Source organism: Wyeomyia smithii, chromosome 1 (assembly GCF_029784165.1).
Source record: "Wyeomyia smithii strain HCP4-BCI-WySm-NY-G18 chromosome 1, ASM2978416v1, whole genome shotgun sequence".
In the NCBI taxonomy this organism is placed as follows: Eukaryota; Metazoa; Arthropoda; class Insecta; order Diptera; family Culicidae; genus Wyeomyia; species Wyeomyia smithii.
This window is the reverse complement of record NC_073694.1, coordinates 37,634,777-37,652,474: the sequence shown is the minus strand read 5'-3', so window position 1 is coordinate 37,652,474 and position 17,698 is coordinate 37,634,777. Positions and strand designations below refer to the sequence as shown.

At 41.0% G+C, this 17,698-nt stretch overlaps 4 protein-coding genes across 5 annotated transcripts in view; all 4 read right to left on the bottom strand.

Annotated features, from left to right (window-relative positions):
- Positions 1-1,467: 1,467 nt before the first annotated feature.
- Positions 1,468-2,273, bottom strand: LOC129734066 (mitochondrial transcription rescue factor 1). Its single transcript, XM_055695787.1, has 2 exons — positions 1,850-2,273; positions 1,468-1,791 (listed from the first exon to the last, which is right to left on the bottom strand). The coding sequence occupies exons 1-2, from the start codon at positions 2,233-2,235 to the stop codon at positions 1,533-1,535; spliced, it is 645 nt and encodes a 214-aa protein (XP_055551762.1). The 5' UTR covers positions 2,236-2,273; the 3' UTR covers positions 1,468-1,532.
- Positions 2,274-2,965: 692 nt separating this feature from the next.
- Positions 2,966-4,511, bottom strand: LOC129734064 (uncharacterized). The gene is made up of 6 exons (XM_055695785.1): positions 4,341-4,511; positions 4,148-4,278; positions 3,968-4,091; positions 3,762-3,904; positions 3,310-3,706; positions 2,966-3,247 (listed from the first exon to the last, which is right to left on the bottom strand). Exons 1-6 carry the CDS (start codon positions 4,494-4,496, stop codon positions 3,005-3,007), a joined length of 1,194 nt encoding a protein of 397 aa, XP_055551760.1. The 5' UTR covers positions 4,497-4,511; the 3' UTR covers positions 2,966-3,004.
- A 28-nt stretch (positions 4,512-4,539) lies between these two features.
- Positions 4,540-15,655, bottom strand: LOC129734063 (uncharacterized). Its single transcript, XM_055695784.1, has 6 exons — positions 15,469-15,655; positions 15,267-15,397; positions 15,079-15,202; positions 14,749-15,024; positions 4,918-5,226; positions 4,540-4,858 (listed from the first exon to the last, which is right to left on the bottom strand). The coding sequence occupies exons 1-6, from the start codon at positions 15,622-15,624 to the stop codon at positions 4,607-4,609; spliced, it is 1,248 nt and encodes a 415-aa protein (XP_055551759.1). The 5' UTR covers positions 15,625-15,655; the 3' UTR covers positions 4,540-4,606.
- Positions 15,656-15,890: 235 nt separating this feature from the next.
- LOC129718415 (uncharacterized) overlaps positions 15,891-17,698 on the bottom strand; it is a 41,439-nt gene continuing 39,631 nt past the window's right edge. For both annotated transcript variants that reach the window (XM_055669184.1, XM_055669185.1), the window contains exons 4-6: positions 16,473-16,740; positions 16,087-16,412; positions 15,891-16,021 (exon numbers count right to left, since the gene is read on the bottom strand). In XM_055669184.1, the coding sequence (XP_055525159.1) occupies positions 15,970-16,021; positions 16,087-16,412; positions 16,473-16,740 (646 nt within the window). In that variant the 3' untranslated portion in view covers positions 15,891-15,969. The remainder of the gene's footprint in view (positions 16,022-16,086; positions 16,413-16,472; positions 16,741-17,698) is intronic.

Sequence of the window (17,698 nt, the reverse complement as noted above, 5' to 3'; positions counted from 1 at the left end):
GAGCTCCGCATGGACCGCTTTTCAGGGGCATTGGTTTCGAGCGAAACATCAGTTTTGGTGTGCTTAAAGATCAAGTTAGAAGTTTATTGGAATAGAAAGAAAATTGCTTCTAGCAGTAAGCAACTAAACAGGTTAGGTTTCTTGTCAGTTTATAAAACTGATATTAGATAAATTAGATGGCTTTTGAAACCCAGCTGTTTTCTGTACTCAGTTAATAGTAGATTCCTTTTTTCGTTTTATGTTTGTTAAAGTGTTTATCTTACATTGCCGCATAATTTCACCAAACATGGACAATAACACGTTTATTTGGTGGAATTTGAGATTACCGTCACATGCAAGATGTTTCAGAAACATTTGGATCGCTCTAAAGGAAAGCCCTAATTTACCATTTCATTGTGAAGTGCTGTTCCTACTTCCTAGAAGGTTTCATGATAAATATTACGGCTCATGCTCTACTAGAACATCATAGAATTTGCAAAAAAAAAAAACAATTCAAAATGCGATATTTAATGTTTTGGTGATAATTAAACAGATTCAATGCACCTTAACAGTAATCAAAGTACCATAGTAAATCATCACTCCAAATTTAATTTGTTTCGGTTAATCGAAGTTGGGAAATCATTTCCCAACTCGTTCAATTCGATCTGTTTCGTGCGAATATGGATACAAGAATAAGGACGGATAAAAATTTCTAGTCTTGCTTTTATTTTACTTTAGCAACAACAGTAGGATAATTCATTGTTCAACATGTTTTTCCCATTTTAGGACGGTTTTTCCAACTAGTGCTTTTCGTGTTTAAATTTGTGTAGCTCATTGTGCTGTGCAATCCGACAAAAAATCCTCAGTTGTCGCTGTTTCAAAGGTGGTTTGAAAGAATCTTTTTTTTACGTTGTATCTTAACAAACCAAACTAATAACACTGTTAGGTTGAAAGGTGATTTACCGTACTAATATGAATGGAATGTTGCCTGTGTATGCCATTACAATTTAAAGCTTAATGGGTTTAAATGTTCGTTACATTTTCAAACAATTTCGAACGATTTTTTTTTACAGGTTAGTGACGAAGAGAACAGCCTTCTGATGAACCCGCCGGGGTTGTTGGCCGAAAGTGATGACGAACTGCTGATTTAAACGGTGGTGCTTCTGATAACTGCAAATTGCCTTATCCCCTTATAACAATTTTTTAGCACTAATTCAAAGAGAGATGACCAAACTTATATGGGTAAAATTACCACTATTTTCATGTGCTGTGCAGTGTTACGAGCGAAGCTCGCTTTTTGTTACTTAAAATAATATCCAGTACTTTGATTTCACGGAAAAAGACTTTGTTTTGTAAATGTAAATGGTTAAATGAGCCTGTACTATAGACAATTATCTTAACCGAAATGTATGATATCAATGAGAGTGAAAGCTACCGGGCAACAGACAGACCCGCAAACAGATGGAAGACAACGAACTATTTTACATATTCTGCTTTACTCGACAATAAAATGTTTATTTTCTCCTATAAATGCTATTCACTCCCTCACTTTATCACTTATCACCGCTGCCATCCGTTTCGTAACTCTCGATTATCAGTGACTTGTGTCGCCGCATGACGATACCGATGGACTCGCTTTTGGGTGTCACATCAAGGATTTCCACCCGGGATACAATCAGATGGTCCGGATTGTTAGGACTGGGTCCCTTGACGACGTCCACTTCGTCACCCGCATCCAGCATGGTGCTTTTCTTCAGCAGCTTTCGTCCATTGACACGGATTTTGCTTTCATAAAAAAGAGTGTCTACTTTGCTGGTGAATATTTTTAATTTTAGTGATTAAAGAGATGAGAGAACATTATTTAACTTACTTTCTAGCTATTCCCAGTCCGGCTTTAACAATTAAATCAGCCCGCATAGAGCCGACACTGGTTTTGAGCAGTTTCGTGTGTTTGTCGTTTGCCAGTTCCTCGAAGACGTCCGACTGATCCTCGTCGGAATCTTCGTCATCAACATCATCTTTTGCCGGTTGGGTGCGATCTTTTCGGTTCGATTTTTTCGACTTCCATCGTACCTGCTGGAGTGTGTAACTTTTCACTAATGCACCGGTCGTCCCGAAAGGAGATTCCTGCTCCTGTTTGTGTATGGTTAAGTGACGGGTTGTTCGCTCCAAGGAACAGTATGATGCCTGTGGGAGGTATGTTTTTAAAAGTCTAAAAGTACTTAGATTTAAGCGGTTTTTGATTATAAGTGACATTATATCACGCAATTATTTGACCTAACACTGTTTTGACAGTTTGCGCACGGTTTGTTATCAGCTGTTTTGTGTATTCACAGGTTCATATGTTCACCGTGAAGATGTCGCTATCGGTGAAATAGCTTAAAGCCCTCTTGTGCTGTGTTATGGTAAGTAACACTGGTGGTGTTACGGGCTATTATTTCAAATGATATCCCTTTCCGACCGAGCCCACACAATTGTGTAGGTAAAAAATAACGGGTAACAAAACCTAAATCGAAGCAATTCCTATTTAAAAACACTTGCTCGCTCCGGTTTTTTATTTTTCGTAGTAGCTGCGATACTGACACTAGCGTTGTGAGCAATAAAACAATAAATAGGATGTTCAAAGAGCGAGAGGGAAGGTTTTGTTTAAGTCACCTTCTACCTACGCAATTATATGGGTCCGGTCGGAAAGGGATATACGATAGCATGGAGATCCAAAATCTGATTCAATAGTCGTATTCAAGCGATTTTATCAGTGCCTATTTTCCTATTGATAAGTGATTAATTAGATTTTTGTCTATTTTCGCTTTATTTTTTAACTAGATTTTGTGACAACGTTGGAATATGACTGGAGGAACACAAGGACAGAAAGCGTTACTTGCAAAAAATGTATGGTTTTTCTCATCAATCTAATTTTAATGATAATAGATATCAAGACACTGATCAATTAGTTAGTTAATATCATAATAATTTTATTGTTGTTTCCATCCCGACTCACTAAATAAAGCTTTTCCTCTGATAGTTCCTAGGCTCCGTGACCAAGAATCCACAGCATAATTCTTCGACGCATTCCGAGTGTAAGGTTTTTCGAGCAAAAGTCCATTGCCTTAATATGAAACGATGGCGAAAGATGTGGATGAAAGGCGTAGATGTGACCCAGATATCCAAAGGAAAGCATCTGCGCCAGATACACAAAGGACAACCGATTCAGTCGTTCCACGAAAGGTGGAATGTTCTGGCCCGTTTTCATCCAGTATTCCCAGGACATCTGAATCGTATAAACAACAAGAATTAAAACTAATATTCGTGAAATCTAAATTTATCAGATACCTCGATAGTCTTGGTAAACGCCAGCGTATAAACTTGATACTTCGGGTACATCCAATAGGCACAACCGGCCAGGAACCCGGCCAACGTAGACTGCAACGAGCCAAAGTGGCTCAGATGATTCCGCGTCAACAGACAGCAGGTCGCTCGATATATGCCGACGTAGAAGGCCAAAAACAGCCCCAGTTTGGTGCTGCAAACCGCAGTGAACTCCGTCAAAAAAGCGGAACGGTCGGTCATCAGCAGCGAGAACTTGGTAATCAAAGCTCGGACCGTTTCGAGGATGAATCCGATCATCGCATACTTTACCATTCCGTCCAACAGAAAGTGCCGACAGGTGCGTTTGTGTGAGCAACGTCCTGCTTCCGTGTCACCGGTGAGTTCTGGTGGGTTGATCAACCTAGAATAATCTAGGAGTAGAAAATGTATAAATCTCGACTCGTTGGCAATCATACCAGAATTGCTTAACAACACCCGAATGCAGCTTTGTCATAATGATCGCACTGAGAATCATAAAGCTGAAAGTTCCGAACACTCGCGAGCTTCTGAGGTATTGAATGACACCAACACGACTTTTGCGAATCATCGTTTCAACCATCTACGAAAGATTTAAACTTTCTTAATTCGAAAACTACCTTTTGAAAGTCCACTGTAGACTGACCATGTTGAAGAAAGTGATTCCTTGCAATCGCAGGTGCTGCTGAGGTAACTTTGGGCCGCAAGCAACTCCTAACAAGCACGGCCAGAACATGATGCACCAATAGTTGAGGTAACCAAACAAGTTCCTGTTGTGGTTATTGACCATATTATTCTAGTTTTTCCTATTAAGCCAGATACTCACGAAAAACCGCATTGAAAAGTAAGTGAAAGCGCCGCCTGAACGTAAGTTGCTATCGAAATGTACACGTATTCAAGGAAGTGATTCATGAGGTATGCCCCGGTCACTCCATCCGATTTGACCAATGGGGGTAGCTGTGGGACATCCAAAATTTACCTGTAAACACTAGATTAAAAAAATCCAACCCAACACTCACCACCAGCAGTGGAATGTACAGCTTGAAACTGCCGGGCATGATTCGCTTCCACAGGTCGAAAATGTAGTGCCAGCAGCTAGCGAACTGCGGATGCCAAAGGTCACGACAGGTCCGGCCAACGGAAGCCTCGTAGAAGCACTTGCTGAGCGAAGACATGCTGTGCGAAGGGAAGTTCACGAGAAACTAAACTACCACCGAGTTGGTGCCTCTCAACGCCCGAAGTCGGGTTTAGTACAGAACGAAAATATATTTCCATAATTATTAATTCAAGCTTTGTTCCATTCGTTTTGGAGCATCCAACCGGTCAGACGTCGCCTCAATCGTTCGACGCGGTTGCCCGAACAGTAGTTGATTACCTTTCGGTTGAACGAAGGCGAAAGATGCGGATAGAAGACGATCGTGTGGTACAAGTAGGCGATACCCAGGATCAGTACGATGCGGAGGTACGGAAGTCGATCCAATTGCCTCATCCAACCGGGAATTTTCTTGGCCGTTTTGAAATAGTAGTCCCATTCAACCTGTAATATATGAAGCTTTTAAATTATCAGTTCACAATCAAGAATGATCGTAATGCTACCTCAATAAACTTGGTGAAAGCTAAGGTAAGCACCTGGTACTTGGGGTAGATCAAGTACGGTAGGCCTCCCAAAAAGCCGGCAATCTGGTTGTTTATTGGCCGATCTTCTCCGAAGTGCCGACAAAGCAGGCAGCCTATCAACCGATAGGCACCAATATAGGACCCGAAGAAGAACATCAGCTGCATGCTAAGACTGCGGCGTGCTTCCGGCAAAAACTTGCGCGGTTCCTTCATCAGTACGGGAAATTTATTGAAAAAGAACCTAGCAAGCTCAATGATGAAACCTGTCAGAGAATATTTTAGGAAACCCTGTGGAAAAGAGAAAACTGTTAGTTTCGGTCGGAGATACTTGGGTAGTATTCCGCATCCAACCAGGTATTGGCAGCTGTGGTATTGAAGGAATCAGGTAATGCGAGTTCAATTACATAATAGCACAGAACAGATATGCAGCTTCGACCAAAACTCTGCAGCAAATCGGTGCCCAAGCTTTCGCATTCTTTTTTTGCTGTTCCATCCTACATTGATTTCACAGTGCATCGTTCGAACAGTTCGCTCCAATAGTTTGAATATGCACCAAAAAACTATTTTTTTTGCTTTAATGACCAGGCAAAAAGGTAATCTTGAATAGTTGAATCTATCAAAATCAAGTTGAGACAAGACCGAATTCAAGAGATCTTTTAAGTGAAAATTCGTTAACAATTCACAATCAACGTCAATAGAACAAATTAAAAATCTTTCAATCATTCAAACATTGCCTAACAAATTTTCTTGGATCGTACACCTCACGACTGTTGAAACTGTTATAACCTGTTAGTTGATTTACTTGAATATTTTCGTTGGACTTGGAAACCGAATTTCTCGACCAACGACAATATTTTTTCTCGTACCGTTTTTATACCTAACATTGCTAGAAATGCATATCAGTACCACCACTGCTTACGACATTAGGTACAATGTAAAAAATAATTGTCGTTAGTCAAGATATTCTGTTTTCAACTTGGGCAACAATGAAATTCAATAAAAATATATCTACATAAAAACCGTTGCACGTATGCGGGTGGTACTGTGCGTTTATCATGAAAAGGCACTCTCGCTATACCAGTACCGGGGAGAACAAAGGATTCTCTCGACGAAAAAGCGGCGAAGGCTCATACAGTCCTTTTGTTGAATGAATGGAATATGAGCGTAATGAAATTTCGAGTGTAAAATGCGTTCTCTCCACCGCTAGATGTCGATACTTAAAATAAAGAGATTTTGTCTCGTTTTTGGTTCTTCAGTTGACCAGATGTGATAATAGTCACGTTTTATTATAGTTATTTTGTTTTTCGACAACTTCAAGTGTGATGGTACTCTGCTCTTCCATTCTTTTCGAAAGTGTTAGCAGACTTCATATACAATTTTTTGATTAAATGGAGCGTTCTCACGCAACACTATATTCTACAAAAAACTGAACGCATCTCGCGCAGGCTTTTTGGCTAGAGCCGAAATGGGTTGGGACAGGTGGAAGCTGTACTAGAATAAACATCTGAATGGTGCACAAGCAGAGCCAAGACGGTAGGAGGAACGACTTCGTCGGCACAGCGGATGAGCAAGATATGTCGCCACCCACGGTAAGTATGTTAAGGCTCAAGAACAACTAACCAACTCGAAAGATGACATCACAGCGGAGAATATCAAGCGGGGCCTGGATAGGTTGGTTACCTTTTTGCACTAGCTGATATTCTGGATCTGGGATACAGAACAGTTACCGGAGTGTAAGGTTACTCCCCACCATGCCAAAAATACAACAAGAGAGACAAGTTGGAATCTGAGAATCGAGCGTTCACGATTTTCAACGCAGCTTACAAAGTGATTTTTTTTTTTTCTTCACATAACATTTATTTGACACGGCACAAATACAATTTAATGTTTAACGGCGCCAATTATATCTGATGACTTAAAACTAAAGCAAATTTTTTATCCTCGCTGCCGACTACGAGCTGAAATTAAGTCTAACTTAAAACTAGCATGGGATTTCCAATCAGTGTTTTGTTGTTCAATGGTCGTCTGATAATCGTCGAATGGCATGTATGGAATCGTTCTGCTGAGCCACGATGTCGTGAGTTGGGACAGAGGCTCGTAGTCCTTGGGTCCTGGTTCTGTTGTGCGGGGTCTGGTTGCTGGTTTTGTGCTTAAGGTTCAAACGTGTTCTTGTCGTTTTGTTGGGTGTAGACGGAGGGGAACGGGACTAGACTGGGGCGTGGATGGATTTCAGGAAAACGTATATAAGGGACATGTAGGATAGGTCACGGCTCGCCAAGACATCACGAACAGGAACAGCCGGCTGTCTACCCTCGGCCTGCAGGGAAGCTATTAATTTAGACCTGGCGTCACGGTGTACAGGGCATGACCAAACCACATGCTCTATGTCGTGATAACCTTCACCACAGGCACAGATACCACTTTCCCCGAGCCCAACACGACGGAGGAGCGCGTCAAATCTATAGTGATTGGACATAAGCCGGGACATCACGCAAATGAAATCCCGACCTACATCCAACCCCTTGAACCACGGGTTCGTCGATACTCTTACAAAGTGATCTCCCACATCATTTTTTGCCGTCTCTCGCCGCTAGTAAGAAGATTTGTGGGAAGTTATCAAGTCGGTTTTGTGGATGGGGGATCGACAACGGACCAAATCTTCACGCTGCGACTGATCCTCCACAAGTGTCGCGAATATCAAGTACGCATCATCTATTCATCGATTCTAACCCATTCCTGGCGGGTGAGCCGTATGACATCACCTGACATCTAAACTTTGATTGTAGCTGGACAATTATACTTGCAGTTTTGAATGACGAAACTATTCATTATAGCTAGAGAATAGATCGATCTACAATATGCAATACAGTTTGTTTCAATGTAGTTGCTGCATAATAGAGCTTGGAGGTCATTATTCGAGGTAGAAGCTGATTTTCCTCCGTCGGGAATGGGTTAAGGCTGCTTACAACAATATCTTGTAGTCGATTTGGAAAGTTATGGAGGGAAATAGTTTTTCTGCAAAACTAACAAGACTGATCAAGGCCACGATGTTGTGTGAAGATTTCGGGTGAGTTTCAAGCTCGTTTGAAACGCGCAAGGGACTTCCATAAGGTGACGGTTATTTCTGCCTCCTATTGAACATTGCGCTTGAAGTTGTTATGAAACGTGCGGCCTTTAACATGCGGGGCCCGATCTTCAATAAATCCAGCCAGTTCACCTGCTTCGCTGACGACTTGGACCTTGCCGAAAGGACATTCTAGGTGATTACTGAACAGTATGCGAAGCTGGAACGCAAAGCGGAAAAGGTTGGATTGAAGGTGAATTCGTCGAAGACATGGACAGTACCGTAGTAATCGACGGAGATGAGTAAAAGGTGATTGACGAGTTTGTGTACCCCGGATCATTGGTAACGCCAGATAACAAATACAGCAGAGATATTTGTAGACGTATCTTAGCTGAAAGTTGTGCCTACTGTGGATTAAACAAGACGTTGAAGTTGTTGGTTTAATCAGTCCGTGTAAGTTATTGCTTATATTTTTTAAATTTTTCAATCTCACGTAAGATTTTCTAGAATTCCTCTCTTCCTCTAGACCAGGGCTGGATTTAGATGCTAGGTAGCCCGGGGCAGATATCTTCGTGGGGCCCCCTTTTCTTAAAAAAAATACTGTTAAGAAAATTTAAAATTTTGAAATGATTTAATGCCTCGCTGGAAGGTGACGACCAAAAAAAAGGCACAGACTAACAGACATAACACGTCGAACATATTTTCAATAAAATCATCGTTTGGATGATTTCAGTACCTTACGTTAGTAACACTAGCACCATCTGCTGTCGTGTTCGCGCTGCGTCAAGTATTTGAACATCAGCGCCAGCGTTACTGCATGTGTCAAATGGGGAACTAGAAAATATGTATGAGATTGCATGATAGCGCCCCAGACGACGCTTTCGCGCGATGACTGTTATTCGATTGAAAATTTGAAATGAACGTTTTTTGTGGCGATGGACCTAGGTTCCAGTGTTACGTCTGTCAGTCTGTGATAAAGGTAACCACTTTTTGGCTCGTCTGGCCCATGACTAGGAGAACCCCTCGTGTCGAAAGTCCCGGGGCACTTGCCCCCTTTGCCTCCCATTAAATTCGGGTCAGCTCTAGACCCTTACATAATTTGTGAACGACTCTTAATTCGTTTTCAACAGGCAACATAGACAAGTTTTTAGAGCGAGACTGCTTCGAAAAATAGTCCCACTACACGATAAACGTAAACTTCAGTTGAGAACGTTTTCTACTTCAATTTCTGCGGCAATGTCTTCGAAATCTTGGGATTTCTATTAGAAGATCTTGTTCCGAAACCTCGTTGTAGAATAGAGACAGCTCTTGAAAAATAAATTGTTGTTCATTCGCAAAAACAAGATTTTTAGGCTGAAGAACTGAAAAAAGGCTCATGAACATGACCTCATTGATACCTTACCTACGAGCGATGATTTCGTATTCAAATTTTTCCAAACATTCGTACACCGTCGTTTGCGTTCTCCTGCAACGTTCGAGAAGCTGCACGAGCTGTTTCGCCGGGAATTCTTTCAATGAATCTTATGTGTTTTTCAACACCACAGACTAACAGACATAACACTTCGAACAACTTTTGAAAAAAAAAAACATCATTCGGTAGATTCCAGTACTTTACGTTAGTAACACTAGCACCATCTGCTGCCGTGTTCGCGGTACGTCATGTATTTCGACATCAGCGCTAGCGTTGCTGCATGTGTCAAATAGGGCACCACAAAATATATATAAGATTGAATGACAGCGCCCCAAACGGTGTTGTTGCGCGACGACTGTTATTCGGTTGGAAATTTGAAATGATCGTCGAACATCACCGAGTTTGTCTTCGACGAAGAAAACGGAGTTACGTTCGGATGCTGGTTTAACCGCTACCAGGACCTTTTCGAGAACGATGCAGGTCAGCTGAATGATGCGGCGAAGGTACGTTTATTCCTCCGGAAGCTGGACACCCATCCGCACAGCCGCTATCTTAACTACATCCTGTCCAAGCTTCCCAAGGACGTGAAGTTTGAAGACACAGTCAAGATTCTCAATTAAATCTTCGGGCATCAAACGTCAACGTTCCGTAAGCGGTTCATGTGTCTTTTCACGATTGTTGTTAACCGTTTGCCGATGAACACTCAGCAAGCAGGGAGTACTCAACCGCTGTTCAACCATAGTTGACCTCAGCCAGGTTTTCGCCCGACGTAATGTGCTGAACGTGCATGTTTCACAAGGTAGAGCAAGTGCAATTTTTATTGCTTTCTTAGTCGCAGGGAAGAAAGAACGGGCTTTAGCTGGCAGGTCTATAAGATCCAACTCTTCCAAGTTCTTACGGTCTGCTCTCCTGTTGCTGCAATGTTAATACAAAACTTCCACCTCTCCAACAAAATTGTCAACTTTGTAAAAAATTGCGAAGTTTTCGGTTTTGCGCTTGAACTTTCCAATGACATGCGTATTACGTTAGCGGGATGCAGCAAGGACAACGCGTAGGCAAGTGCACTATCTTCACCGAACCGTGTTTCCAGTGAAATTGAAAGAGAATCAAGGTAAGAAATTGTCACAGCTTGGTTCGAATACTCCAAGCTAGTTGATGCAGGCGGATTTTCCCGTTTTTTGCCGCTGCAATATGATGAATCCTTGGTGGATCAACTGAAAAACCTGTGCAATTCCACGCAATATAGCGCAAGCATTTCAATCAATTATTTTTGATCTGGCTGATACTTTACACAGATGTTTCTATGAGCTAAAGATGTCGTTTTGTGCTATTAGAGTTATTGAAAACAAAATTCTGCATCAATGTCAACAACTAGAGGGGGGGGGGAGAAGGTCAATGCCCCCCTTGTCCCCGCCTATGGTTCTTGTCTTATGTCTGTTAGTCTGTGGGTGAACCCTCGTGCCAATCCAGCTTTCCACTAGCGGTAATGGCGGACAATGAACGCAACTCATTTTGATGTTTTCTGTAGGTCAAGTAATTTTCAATCGCAGTAACGGATTGAAAAATGATATCGGATATCTTTTCGGACGTTCACACTGCATTGGGATGATATGACTTGACATTTGCTTCATATGGTTTGGTAATTGAAAAAAAGAAGAAAGCAAAAACAGGTCAAAGCAAAAACAAAACACAACATCATGACAGTTGATTCGGGACTACGAAGTTCAAAGAGATTTTGAAGGCTGTTCGCTCCTACGCGAACTCCCATAAAAAAAGCAAAGCCTTGGTGCTACATTCCGTATCGGAACTCGACCTTCTGTTTATTATACACAGACTTCGCAGCCAAATGTTAAGTGTACAGGACAACTGCGGGGCTAGCGCTACGATCCTACTGACACTAACAGTCTCTCCCGAGCCGAGACTCGAACCTACCGACGACTGACTTGGTAGGCCAGCATCGTACCCAGAGACCAGCTGGGAGAGCGAACTCTCATAAGCGATTGTCTTTTTATTTCGCATACAAAAACCGAAATTTGTAGAGTTGCGTCAAATGTCATTTGCTTAAGTTGGCCGTGTTGCCAACTGCTGCAAATCTGGTTTTTATTGGCTTTCGAACATGATACCCGCAATAGAATGTAGCCATGGTATGGGAGTATGGGTATGAGGTATCAGGTGATACGAATGGTAATATGGCTTCCATAGCACGAGTCGCCTGATATCAGGTGATATGAGGTGTAGTGTGAACGGGGTATAATAATCGCAAAATGATGTTGTCCACATAGATTAGGAAAGTGTATCCATTGAACAGTGCAGTAGAAAACTGTGAAAAATTATAACGTGACCAGTTATGATGACAAAATTCTCTTTCTGCGTAAGCTCAATCTAAGCGGAAACAAAAGAAAGAGAGAATTTTCTCACAAAAATAGAAAAAAGCCCATTCGGAAACCAAAGTATTCAATGGAAAGGTTGGCGGTGGCAGGTTGGATGCTAGCGTATCTAGAAAACAGGTAAGAGAGCATGCATAAATGACCTAGCTTTTTTTAGGTTTTTTTGAACCCCCCCCCCCCTTTCCCCATCGTAGCATTTCGTCACAAAGTCAGACCTTCCTCTAGATAATTACATAGCTTTATAACAACCCCCTTTCTTCCCCGGAACATTTTTTTTTGCGAATTTTATTATTAAAAACATGCCATAAATTGACAAGATAGTATTAAAAATGACCCTAAACAAACAAAACAGTGATAAAAAAGGACAATTCGAACTAATCCAATTTTTTCCTTAGCTTTATATTTGCAACGTAGCTTCGCTTGACCCCTCACCCTCCCCCGCGTCACATCTCGTCACAAAACTGCAAACCTTCCTCAACCCTCGAATGCTACGTCATGTATGGATGTTCCCTAAATGGTTATGTACTTAGTAGTGTGAGGGTTTTTCAAAAATTTTGACAGATTTTTTTGGTTCATTCTGCACCTTCCAAAGCTTGTACCCAAGTGCGCTTCGCACTCTCCGTACCCCCAGTCGACGTCACTGCCCATTCCCCGCGTGTGAAATACCTGCATTTATCGTGGAGTGGAATTCCATTCGCTAGCTGGCATCTCTACTTTATTTGCTTTGTTGTCAGCTAGCTGGATTTCATGAAAGCAAAGGTGTTTTTCAAAGCAGTTCTCACCTGAAAAACTTGTCGATTTTGTCTGCTGAAAACGAACTAAATATCGATCGGTTTCGAAGAAGTTATGGATAATTTTGCCTTAATCAAGGCCTGAAAGAATATTCGATTTGCAAATAGATATAACTTCCGTAGTTCAAGCTTACTTAATAAAAAATGTTTTGACGTAGAACTACGTCTCTCAGGAAGTTCGGTTAGTTGTGAATGTAAAATGAAAATCTAAAACCGGAAAAAGTGAAAAATATGTCCAATTTCAAATGCTAATAAATCGATTATTGGAAATCTTTTAAGAATCCTCCCAAAAGCAGAAATACATTAGCCGGCACTTCCTCTAATGAAAAGTAGCTGTATATTGACAACACACAAACGTTTTAGGATGCTGGCATTCAGAATATATGGGACGCCAAATGTTCAGTGTGAAACAGCCTTCAACCACATACTTAGACATACGTAACACTGGCGATTTTTTTTTGTACTCTTTGCCCCACATCACCCGGTACCAACTAGCAATACTCAGAGGGAGAGATATGCGAAGAGAGTGTTGTGAGCCAAACGAACATGTCAAAATCCGAGCCAAACGAACAAGAAAGGTAACACATTGAAAGGTATTGCAATAAGGGTCGATAAAGAATATATTTATTTTTACACGTTTTTCATGTTTTATTGCTAAAATATGAATTGAGAATGCTCCAAAGTTGCTTCATCACAGTGATTTTTAACTGGAGGTTCACAAACCCTTTGTATAGTCTACAGAATAATGATGAAAGTATATAAAATAAACATAAACATAAAATTTAACACCTTCACGGTTTTTGTGATGCACTTTATTATTCACCAGGACTTCCACCGTCACCGTCAGTTATACGAGCCGAATAAAAAAGTTAGTGAACATTGCGCTCTGTGAAGAGATCTGGCACCTCTGATATGTGAAACCTAGTTGCCAAATCAGCGGTTTTTTTCATCGCTTATCTCTCCCTCTGAGGATCTCTAGTACCAACACCAGTATGAACTGCTCGACGAAAATGAACGGAATGAATTTTCTTCATAGAGGCTCTACTCGAGCCCTCAACAAAATCCCTTACGAAACTGTCGAAAAGTTGCTTTCAAAATCAATGCTGCATTTTTCGAGTGGGAACGAGATAAATGCTGGGCTGCGCAGGTACACAACCTCCATAAACTACTCAAACATAGGTTTTTTTACAGAGGTTGGTACTTTCGAGTAGTTCATTTTGTACCAACTTTTTTGGAAGATTTCTTCCTGAGTGTTACGTATGTCTTATGTATGTGTTTCAACTGTGTTATCAGAAAATTTTTTGTCGGGGTAGAACACAGATGCGATCAACATTGTATCCGATATGAAATTGAACAACAATTGTACTTATGAGGACAACCATAAAATTATTGAAGATTTAATATTTTGTCGAATTGCGTTAAAATTAAAAATAAAGGGTTATTGTAATCTGCGTGCATTCTGACTGTTGAAACTTGTTTGCGTTGTATAGTGTTTGTTCCATTCCTGTTCAGTGATATATCTGCAAACTGAAATTCGGTAGCTCTCTTTTGCTCCTCTTTTGCACAAAACTTTAAACACATTCAATACAAGTGATGCAACAAACAACCTTTTGTAGTTCTACGTCATACTTGCGGTCGTTGCTTTGTGATATTTCATCCAAAAATTGAAGAAAATATTTGGGAAAAATTTCGCTTGTTTCGCGATCATTGTCCATCGATTAGCGACGCTGGATTCTTGATTAGCACAGCCCATAATAGAAATCAGTGTAAGAAAAGTATTGTAAATCTATGTCAACAAAGTAGAAATCAATAGTTTTTCTACGCATTTGCTTTGTTTATTCTTCAGCGCAAATATCTCCTTCAGAGTTTCAGTACGCTTATACTGTTTTTGCGCATAAAATATGAGTTTGTACTAGATTTGTGGTCAATGACATCGCGTCGAAGCTTCGCCCATAGATTGACAGGGAACTGATTCAGTTTGCAAAATTGCGATTCCAGCCATAAAGTGAAAGCGAAAATATTTAATATCATTCAACGGTGCGTGTCTTCGGGAACACATTTTGTGTTACGTTCAGTTTGCTACTTAACACTGCTTCGTAGTGAATGAGAAATTATGAATATCTTAAAACAAGGCAAACGGCAAAAATATATACTCACATCCAAAATATGCATATCGCAAGATCTTTCATGGGAGCAAGCTTTATGAGCACTGGGGAAGATCGTGCCCAACACTCGACTGTCATCCTCCGAGTTGACATCACCCTTCTTTATTTTCACAGGATAGGCAAACCAGAAATGGTTCACCGGAACCCTCTGCAGAATATCCAGAATTCGGGCGTTGAAAATCATAAACAAAAGTGTTCCCAGCAGCTTCGAGTCCCGTAACGCCACCACCAAGCTTAAATTAGTTTGTTTTATCAAAGCCTCGAGCATCTAAATAAAAAAAAAATTATTCCTTAATGGCACAGTATCCTAAAAACAGCTTACCATATTGAAATAGGTTATTCCTTGCAATCTTTGATGTACCTTGGACATCTTTGGTGACAATATAGTGCTGAACAATCCCGGAAAAAACATCACCCAGTAATATTTTAGTTCACCAAACAACTTGCTGTAAAATGAAGTAAAATATTATACATCTGGACCAAACCTCTCAAAAAACAATCAAGCATTACTAGAACACACACTGAAAAGTCAGTCCACAGACGGCAACCACGTAGGTCTTGAAGGACAAATCGCAATATCCCAGAATGCTATCCCGCCAGTACTTGCGCGTATATCCTCCACCCTTGATGATAGCCGGAATCTGCAAAAGATAGAGCCGTTTTATGTGAAAACCCCGTAACTCCTCCACCGGAAGCGGTTGAACTTTTGTACCACCAGATAAGGTAGATACAGCTTGAAGCTCCCCGGCAGCAAGAGTCGCGCACTTTCGACGAACGAAATCCAGCAGGAGGCATATTCGGGATGGCAAAGGTCACGGCAGGTCTTGCCGGCGGTCGCCTCGTAGAAGCACTTGCTTAGTTCGGACATTTTTCGGTGTTTGCGGTTGCTATTCGAGTGGGACGCGTAGCACAACTGAATGGTGTACGACCTGTGGAAGTTGATTTGCATGCTTCGTCCATCGCGTCCGTTGGGTTCAGTTTTTTTAGAACAGCAAAACGCGACAACGATGGAATTTTCACCGAACGAAACAAGGTTAGTTCCCGCGTTGGAGACTAGAGGCTTTCTATTACTTTCAAAGTGGCAGTTGAAAAAATGCTTTTTTATTTAATATTATTTTATTTTTTAATGAAATAGCCTTATCAAAAAACCCATTTCGCTATCACAACCAGTAATTTCCACAACTGGAACCAGGAACTTAAAAGCTAGAATATGTTAACTTGCACTTAGGAATAATTTGGCTAAACATTCCGACGCGGTACATGCTCTGTGAAAATAGAACGCAATTCATTAAAATTCTAATAGGCCACGTACGCAGGGGTCAAGACTTACTGGGAACTGGAGCACAGGTCGGTGAATTTGAGTGCGTATTTGGACATTGCGTACGGATAGTAAGCCCTGCTGTACATATTGTAGTTCATCAGAATAATCCAGGTGATCGAGCTGAACGATAGTCGATTCATGCGCTGGATTAACTCCAGCCGGGCATACTTTTCACTGACGTAGTTCCAGACGTTCTGTATCATGGCGGTTACTGCCAGATTGAATACGTTGAAGTTTGGCGACAGCGTGTAGGATATTCCACTGATCAGGCCGGCTAGAGTGCTGTCATAGGGGGAGACTTTTCGTCGGTGGTGAGCCAGTAGACAGTTCACGAGCTACGAATCACAAACACGATTAAATAGCAAAAGCAAGGTCAAAATTCGTAAATAAAGTACCCGAAACAGCCCATTGTAGAGGGTTAGGAAGGCAACAAACTTGAAGCGCATCCGGGATAGTGCGTGAAATAGCGTGGAAGGATGCTTCCGGATTTTGGGAATCGAAGCTATCAGTTTCCTGGCGAGCTCCAGAATCATTCCGAAGGTGAAACAGGTTTTCATTCCATCCAGGATGTAGGAGCGACAATCTTCCCGGTGGTAGCATACTTTGTTGGCCTGCCGCTTGTCTCCGGTTGGGTTGAGATCTTTTTTCAGAGGTGCAAAAAACCTGGAAAAAATCAATCAATTTCTAATTACTGTTAAAGGTTTTGTTAATTAACATTTGAATATATCTAAACAGTTTAAAAAGAATGAAATTTTCAGTTGACATGAATTGGAATCATGTAATACAGCGGTTCTCAACCTGGGGTACGCGTACCCCTAGGGGTACGCGAAAGCTTCTAGGGGGTACGCGAAAATAAAATCAGTAATGGCGGATAGAGCCATTTTTCTTTATTATACTTCATTTGTTTTACAATATTGCTCTTGAAACAGTACTGTAGCAATTAAACAAACCATAGTTAAATTGAAACCTGAACTAGACATGATGACATGATCATCTAACACTCTCTCCCACGCTGCGAGAACAAACCGAGTCAGCGGGTACAATTGATTTGGAAAATATCGCCAAGGGGTACGTGGACAAAAAAAGGTTGAGAACCGCTGATGTAATAGAATGTGAGATTAATAAAAATGAATTATAAAATACAATAAGAAGTATTAGGGCATGTGAAAAAGATGTCGGTTGACTGCCTTCCATAGCTGAAATTTTCTAAGTTTTAACGTAGAAAACACAAACAAACAAAAAAAAAAGGAATTCGAAAAATTTGACGCCTTGTCCGTTGTGTTATGCTTAAATAAAATATCTGAATTTATATTAGACTGATTTCATTATGCAGACAATATGTTCAGCGAAAAATAAGCGAGCTGGAAATATTACTACCTGTTACATGTCGCTTGACCTGTGCGAAACAAAAATGACCCTACACGATTATAGACCATTTTACGAGACGTTTCAAAATTCAATTCATGAAATAAAATTCAACAGAAAAAACATGGAACCGCTAGCACACACGCGATATTTTCCTGCACTTTCAGTGAGTGCGTCGTAAGATAGAGTGTCGAATATTTTTTACTTAGTATGAGCTCGAGTATCAACAAATAACAAAATCGAAACCATTATTTGT

Bases quoted from the DNA above. Each gene is read 5' to 3' on its own strand.
- LOC129734066 (XM_055695787.1), bottom strand. From the start codon at position 2,235: ATGTCACTTATAATCAAAAACCGCTTAAATCTAAGTACTTTTAGACTT. The intron at 1,792-1,849 runs GTAAGTTAAATA...AATATTCACCAG, and splicing joins GGACTGGGAATAGCTAGAAA to CAAAGTAGACACTCTTTTTT.
- LOC129734064 (XM_055695785.1), bottom strand. From the start codon at position 4,496: ATGTCTTCGCTCAGCAAGTGCTTCTACGAGGCTTCCGTTGGCCGGACC. The intron at 3,707-3,761 runs GTATGATTGCCA...AGATTATTCTAG, and splicing joins GGTGTTGTTAAGCAATTCTG to GTTGATCAACCCACCAGAAC. The intron at 3,248-3,309 runs GTATCTGATAAA...TATACGATTCAG, and splicing joins CGTTTACCAAGACTATCGAG to ATGTCCTGGGAATACTGGAT.
- LOC129734063 (XM_055695784.1), bottom strand. From the start codon at position 15,624: ATGTCCGAACTAAGCAAGTGCTTCTACGAGGCGACCGCCGGCAAGACC. The intron at 15,398-15,468 runs GTACAAAAGTTC...TATCTTTTGCAG, and splicing joins TGTATCTACCTTATCTGGTG to ATTCCGGCTATCATCAAGGG. The intron at 5,227-14,748 runs GTGAGTATATAT...TCTTTTCCACAG, and splicing joins GCGATATGCATATTTTGGAT to GGTTTCCTAAAATATTCTCT.